At 40.1% G+C, this 7,957-nt stretch overlaps 1 protein-coding gene across 2 annotated transcripts in view; it reads left to right on the forward strand.

The window, feature by feature from the left end:
• The window catches only part of prdm6 (PR domain containing 6), a 128,060-nt gene that overhangs the window by 7,660 nt on the left and 112,443 nt on the right, over positions 1-7,957 (forward strand). For both annotated transcript variants that reach the window (XM_015374588.1, XM_015374589.1), the window contains exons 3-4: positions 4,397-4,545; positions 6,062-6,220. In XM_015374588.1, coding sequence (XP_015230074.1) covers positions 4,397-4,545; positions 6,062-6,220 — 308 coding nt within the window. The remainder of the gene's footprint in view (positions 1-4,396; positions 4,546-6,061; positions 6,221-7,957) is intronic.

Raw genomic sequence — 7,957 nt, forward strand, 5'->3', positions numbered from 1 at the left:
GGACTTCTGCTGCCTTTACTAAAAAAAATGCCAACCAGGATAATCTGATAATCTATGTTTCTTTCATGTCAGAAAATGACCCAAAAATTCCAGTTGATATTTTCTGAACATAACCGTCCGACAGCAGAAATAACAGAGTCCGTTGGAACTGGCTAAATCACTTTAATACGTTTTAATTTAAGGAGAGTCATTAAGATCCTGTCCAAATAAATCGAGTGAATTAGACTCTTTCTCTGCGACTGATCTGAGGTGGAGCAGAGTTCTGAGTTAAAGGACGTCCAGAACGTCAGTCTGGAAGAGATAGAGAGACATTCCAAGGATGGATCTTTGAGGAAAATTAGTTTTTAAATAATCAACTTTCAAAAGTTCACATTTAAAAAGGTTAGAGAGAAAAAAACATAATTGTCTATTTCCTTCATTTTTTTTGTTCTTTAATATTTAGAAAATAATTTAAGATAATTTTTTTATTTTTAAGAGTGAGTTTTACTATTAGCACCCTTTTAAAATCCCTTTCTTCCTCTGAGTGGGCGGGGCAAAGGCACACATTGTGCTTTGATTTAGCAGTTTTAGAGAAGCATTTGAAACGTTTTCTAATAAATTCCAAACACTTTTATTCCAAACTGATGAACAGAGAGAGGAGGTCCGGTTCGGCTGCAGGCGTCGCCTCTGCAGAGAGAGTCTGAGGATTCAGGAACCAGAAAGGAGACGAAGCCGAGCTGCACTGTTAAACACATGCAGAAAGATCATAATAACTGAAATGCTTCATAGCTTTGCAGCCAAACCCAGCATTTCTCACAGATTCACTAAAACTAATGGACAGTTCTGTTTTCGACTGAATCTAAACTTTTACTAATAAAAAATTTTGCAGCCTTTCACCCAGAATAAGCAGCTGCTCAGGTTCTGGTTCGAGGGCCCTTATTATCCCCTAAAAGAAATAAATCCCACAGCAGCTTTTTAAAATAAAGAAAAACATAAAAACTATAAAATAAAAAAAACTTATTTAGCAGCAACAGCTTGATTTAAAATCTGCAGAAACCATGAGTTACACGTTCCTGCTGATGGTTAATCCCTCCAAGAACCGGTTCTCTGAGCTTCGGTCCAACAGGAAACACCTCGTCTCTCCTTTCTCCCATCTCCCCTTTTTTATCACCTCCAGTTGCTGCCATTGTAAACTAAGCTCTGCACCGGCGGCAAAACAACTGCAAAAAAAAAATCCTCTAAAATGAACTCAAATTGCCTTAAAATAAGGGTATTTTTGTAGATAAGTAAAACAGTCTGCTGATGAAGAAAGATTTATTGTCTTAGAATAAGAAAAGGAAATATTTCCATTACTCTAATTTAAACGCAGGGTATAATTATCTTATTTTAGAAGAGAAGACAATTCCTCCACTGGCAGATAATCAAATGAAGGAGAAAAACGCTAATTTCTTAAAAAGTTTAACTTATTTTTAGGTCCGTTTGGAGATCATCATCTCTGGACGTCCTCAGGCCTTCTTCATAAATCTGCTCTTTGTAATTAAATATCTTTTAATGTGAGGTCATTCTGAGGTCATGGGTTTTTTAGTATAAAGACAAAACAATGACTTTAACACGTTTCAGCTTTTAAAGCAGCTGGTTTGATAATTAGACCAATGGAGGGATTTTATCCATATTCCTTCCTAGTTCTACTTTTATTCAATTCTATTCAGTTTATTTCTATAGCTCCAATTTATATCACATCTCATTTTAGTTCACTTTCCAGTTCACCAGATCATCCAGTCAGATTGATTCAAAGTTTTCTATCTAAGGAAAACCAGCTGATTGCATCGACTCATTGACTCTTCAGCAATCCCTCACACTAAGCATGCTTGTAGCGACAGTGGAGAGGAAAAACTCCCTTTGAACAGGAAGAAACCTCCAGCAGAACCAGGCTCAGTGTGAGCGGCCATCTGCTGAGGCCCACTGGGGTTCAAGGAGACAGAAGCAGACATAGAAAAAGAAGCATAGATACAAAAAGCAGCTGTAAAAGGCGGCCCCGTCCAGGAAACACACAGCCAGGCAGACGAGCTCCGAGCCAGCTCCCACGTCAGAGGATGAAGAGAGCACATCCAGTTAGTCACAGTCAGAGAAACAGGACTACACTGGAAAACAGGCCAAGCTCCAACATCTAGAAACAAAGCTGTTGATGGCAGCAGCACAGCTGAAGCTACTATGAGAAAAAGCAGAGAGAGCAGAACGTTAGAGATTGAACTAACAGATTCTGCAGAGTGGAAGAATAGAGATAGAATGATGAAAAAGGCGTCCCTATGTCCTCCAGCAGTCTAAGCCTATAGCAGCAGAACTATAGAGATAGCTCAGGATAACCTGAGCCACTCTAACTAGAAGCTTTATCAAAAAGGAAAGTTTTAAGCCTAGCCTTAAAAGTAGACAGGGTGTCTGCCTCACGGACTAAGTTAGGAACATAAGGAACAATCAGATCTCTGATATCAGATGGAGCTTGGCCATTTAAGGCTTTATATGTGAGAAGGAGGATTTTAGATTCTATTCTGGATGAAGCTAAAGAAGAGAAGCTATAACTGTAATTAAGTCTTTTAAACACATTCTTATGAGCTTTTTGTAATGAATTAATCAAATGCACAAATTATAAAAAGCCAGTTAATGTGAAGGTTTTCAGTTGTGTGGGAATTTTTAAGGTTTAGTCTCCAAGTTGATGAATTTTCGGTGAATCCCAGATTTCTCTCCGTAAATAAAAGAAACTTTTTTTTCTCCCCCTCTTTGATTAGAAGAAGTAAATGTTTCCCATTTACTCAGCCATGAACCAGTGCTGCGCTTTCTGCTTAATAAATGACTTTAATGGGATTTAATTAACTTCTATCCATCATGGCGTAAAAGCAGCTGCCAGTCTAACAAAAGGAAAAGGTTTTAATTTTGGGAAAGTTAGAAAAAAACAAACATTCACATCCTGTTTCTCTCGGCCTGTGTGGGAGTTTTCTGTCCAGATAATCATCTCTCATTATATTGCTACAGTCAATTAGCATCCATTACTGTCAGACTGCATCTGGGAGCAAATGTTGACACTCTCTAACTCCAGGCAATGTGCTGCCCGCTACATTAGCGTAGAAAAACACCACCAGGACTTTTTCCCCCTCATTTGGACTTTATTGTGGAAACAGGATCCTTTTTTTCATCGGCTTCAGTTTTTCACACAGTAGGGAACAAAATGATTCGTGTGCAGCGTTAAAAAAAAAGTTCCTAAAGCCGATCTGACAGATCTGCCGCTCAGCTTTAACCTTAAAATGAAGCTGGGGGGGGGGATAAACGGAAGAAAATCCTGTTTCTTTAAGGTGAAAGTGAGAAAACCTCAGATTTTTCCGTAATTTTTCTGTTTTCCAGGCCAAGGACCCCCAAACTGATGGAGCGGGGGCCCCTAATTATATATATTCTATCAAACTGGTCCTATAGTCGCTCTATTACAGATGGAGTAATGTAACTAAAGTAATCCTTCCCTGGGATTATTAAAGTATTTCTGATTCCTGGTTGATGGGACAGGTGTTGTAAATTAAATTAAACTTGAAAGAGCGCCTGTGAGTTGCTGAATGTGTGCATTGCTCATGGGCGGTTCTAGACAGGGGCCAACGGGGGCCAGTGCCCCTGTAGATCATATCCTGGCCCCCGTACTGAAGCCATAATTCTCAAAGAAGCTCTAATGATGATCTGCGCTGAAACAGCTGGTTACTGATAGCTCCTTTGGATCTATTTCATTTTTTTCCTTTACAAATTCTGTTTTACTAATTATTTAAAAACAATAGGCTGAGAGCTTCAGTGGTGCTGAGATAGGATCCCAGTTTTCATCTGCTAAATATTTTTTTCAAAACAAATTGCTCTAATTTTTATGACTGAATTTAACAGTTTTTCTTCAGATTTAGAGAAAACGGTCATTTTAACTTAAATTAAGTCAAAGATGTGTAAAAATGTCTAAATTATGAATGTATATTGACCTAATAAGAAATAGAATTTGAATTAAACCTAAATGGATAGAAACTTCACTTCATGCAGCTCTCTTAATATATTTGAATCCCTTGTTTTTTCTTTTTATTTCATGCTTTTCTGGGCCCCCATGAAAACATGCTGGCCCCCTCTTGCCCCCTGGTACATTTGGTCTAGAACCGCCACTGGCATCGATGAGTGAAAGACATCTTCTGCCTCCATTTATCTGTTTCCTACAGTCTGTTGAATTCATGTTAATGTGGATTTAAAGACATTTCAATTCATGGAAAAATTGCATAAAAAAAAGTCTAATCAACCAAAACTTCCGGGACCCCCATGCAGTACCTCTGTGGACGCCCTAGGGGTCGCGGACCCCCTGTTGAAGACCTCTGCCATAGAGGAACGTCCTGAAAGTTGTGTTTCCCTGCAGGTTGTGACATGTGTGCGGATAACAGGAACGGAGAGTGTCCCATGCACGGCCCGCTTCACTCTCTGCGCCGTTTGGTTGGAACCAGCAGCACGGCGGCGCCTGTTCCTCTACCGGACGTCCCTGATTGGCTGAGGGATCTGCCCAGAGAGGTAACCCCCCCCATCCACATCCACCTATCATGTTAGAGAAACCCTGTTTAACCTTTGGCCCAATTATAAACTGCTGCCCTATTTGTTGGTACTCGCCGATACCGATACCATTCTAGTGCTGGATCACCCGATACTGGTATTTTAGCTACAGTGCAGTGCTGCTAGTGGTCAACAGGGGGCACTAAAGTGGCTCAAAGTTACACAGTTTTGCTTTAGGATAGTATGGAAAGAAAGCTGTTCCAATTTTTTGAAAGCAAAAAGTACATTTTAGAAGTAGAAATTTAAAGAAAATGTTTCTTTGTAAAATAAAAACAGTAATTTTTCATATGTTTGCAAAAGTTTTTTTGGGGATTTTCATGAAGAAACAATTGTTCATCAACATTTTAAACCGAGTCATTTTTATTGGTCTGCAAACAGATCCATGGAAATAAGTCTTCATTCTACACTTCTGAAGAAGCCCCGCCCACAGAAGGGAGGAAAGTGGCTGTGTCCGAACGTCCGCCCTAATCGCTGTAAAGTGGTTATGCTATTTTAAATGAGCGTCCGAACGTCTAGTGGATGAAAAAGTAGTGCGCTCGAAATTTCGCACAATGCACCTTGATAAGTAGTGATCATCCATGGTCACTAGAGGAGCAGATATATCCCAGAATGCTTTGCAAGAGCTTTCCTCACAAAGCATCATGGGATTTGCTTTAGTGGCGAATAATAACAAAATTGAAGCAGGCAGCGTCCGGGGAGGTGAAGTCACATGATCAACGGGGAATGAAAAGTAGTGATCATCTGTCTGAGTTCACTATCAAGTCCACTATATAGTCCCTGCTCTATAGTGATGGAGGGATTAGGGATTAGGGATTAGGGATTTAGGGATTTAGGGATTAGGGCGGACGTTCAGACACAGAGCGATCTGTAAAATAGGATTTGAAGGCCATTTGAAAAACTAAATTTTTTAAAATCGTTTAAAAAAAAAAGAAATTTAAAAAGAAAATAGAAAAAAACATTTACTAATAGAATACATAAAAAAGAAACTTAAAAATACTGGTTAAATTTTTTGTTTCCACATAAAGATTACTTTATAAATCTTTTCTTTCTGTTTTTTAAGGTTCTCTATATTTTTTCATAAATCTCTTTATATTTTAATCAAACACCACTGGAACAATTTTCTCTCCATAGACATGTATACTTCTAGAAAAACCTGAGGCTTAAATGACAAATAAAAACTAAACTGACCATGAAAATCAAAAAGATTAAAGCTGTAAAAACAAGAAGTTAAAGCTTTGATCATTTTTCCGTTTTTTCTTTTACTTTTAACGAGCTTCAACAGAAACCAGAGTAAAACATGTTTCTTCTGTTCTCCAGTCATTTGTAAGTTTTTTATTAGATGCTAGCTGTAGAAAAAAACAAAAACAATCACATTTATTTCAAACTATTTGAAATATGAAGCTGAATAAAAACTTTGCTTTGATTCCTGCTGCTTCTTTACTTTGAGCTTTGCTTCGTTGTTCCTGTGTGAGCTCAGGTGTGCCTCTGCACCAGCACGGTTCCTGGTCTGGGTTATGGGATCTGCGCCGCTCAGAGGATCCCTCAGGGGACGTGGATCGGCCCGTTCCAGGGCGTTCCCCTCATGGTGGAGAAGCTGCAGTCCGGCGCCGTGAGGAACACCAGGCATCTGTGGGAGGTGAGTTCATCCGCACCCAGCAGCGCCGTCCATCTTTCCGTCACGTTAACAGACACATCTCCAGTCTAAGTGGATCTGAATGCTGCATGTCTGCCTTTCAGTCGTGTGGTTTCGTGTCGCCTCTCGGTGCATTGATCAGAGCAGATTGTATTTACATGCAGTGGCAGGAGAAAGTCAATGTGGCCGTTATAAACAGCTGCATTAGCATCAGAGAGCAGCCAGGGAAGCGAGGGATGCTGGGAGATGGACAGAGAGATAGATGAGTCCCCGGCGGCCCGGGCGCTAAAGGTCAGTCAGACGCCGGTTGACTGGACATCAGTCTCTCAGCTGCTGGGCGCAGGAGGAGGAGGAGGAAGGGGGGGTCCTGCAGGGGGTGGAAGGGTCAGAGGTCAGGTCCAGGAGGAGGAGAGAACAGAACGTGAACCTGGAAGAGGAAGGATTTGATGATAACGAGGAGCTGCAGCAGGAAGTGGAGCAAACTATGGATTTAATGTTGGAGTCTGAGACAAAGTGAAGCTTTGAGGATCAGAAAGTTCATTTTTACGTCTTTAGTTTCATCTATAGAGATTAGAAATACAGATTTAGCTCTTTTCCTCTTTCCTCAGCGTTCCCAAGGCAGGAATCAGTTTCCAAAGTCCTCCATCATATTATTTCTATCAGTTGTTTCTTTTTCCATTTATCTCTTTAAATTTGCATTAAAACTAAAACGAGTTTTTGTAAATAGTTGATTACATTTTGAAGTGAAATATTCCTCTTTTTTTGCATTTTATGATCAAACCTGTGTTTAATCTTTGTCTGGATCCAGAGAGTTTTATTTCTGGTTTTCTTTGGGCCCTCGGACCAGCCCTTGGACCTGGTCAGCTCTGGAGGATCCCTGATCGGATAATCTGCCTGAAACGGCGGCGCCGTATCGGCTCCCAGGCTGCAGCCGCTCATTAGGTCTATTGACCAGGAAGCGGTGCGCACAGATCTCGTTAAAACTCAGCGGCTGTTAAACCTGCTTATTGACGCCACACAAAACAGGAAGTGATGTCTGTCCTATAGCCAATCAGGGAGCTTGTGTCGTGTTGTCTATGGCATTCAGGAAGGGCCAGTTTTAATTGAGATTCTTGCCGTTATGTTTGGATGAACCAGTAAAGGATTTCCTGGTGCTGCAGTATTTTACCACGAGATAAATTGATCTCCTTCCAGGGAGGAGGAGTAATCCTTCAACCCTCTGACCCGAGGAAAGAGGGGGGGGAGTCCAAGAAACTAAGTTCTTTTTTTCCCCCAGTAACGAAACTCTAAATGGGATGAATAAAGTAAAAAAAAAGGTATTTTTATAGAGGAATAAATATTGGCATCATTATCACAGCGATCAGAAAGAAAAACTGTGAAGCTAAACAGGATAAAGACTTTTCTTTTACTTTTAACAACATTTATTTACACAATTCAAAGTATATAAACACGTGTAAAACAAATGTCAGTTAAAAATCATTAAATGAGGAGCTTATATTGTAGCTGTCCTTCGTCTGAAACAGTACATAAAAAAACCCCACAGCTGAATAAAATCCTCCATGAGGAGAAAAGAAGAAACAGCAAATAAAGAAAAAGGTGAAAAGAGACAAAATGAGAAGAAAATTAGATGAACTTTCTGGGCTGATTATAGAGACGTCTGGAGAGAAATCCATGGTGGAGATAAGCACCAACCCAACCAGATGGATGGATGGATGGATGGATGGATGGATGGATGGATGG

This window comes from Cyprinodon variegatus, unplaced genomic scaffold, assembly GCF_000732505.1.
Source record: "Cyprinodon variegatus isolate N-32 unplaced genomic scaffold, C_variegatus-1.0 Scaffold105, whole genome shotgun sequence".
NCBI lineage: Eukaryota > Metazoa > Chordata > Actinopteri > Cyprinodontiformes > Cyprinodontidae > Cyprinodon > Cyprinodon variegatus.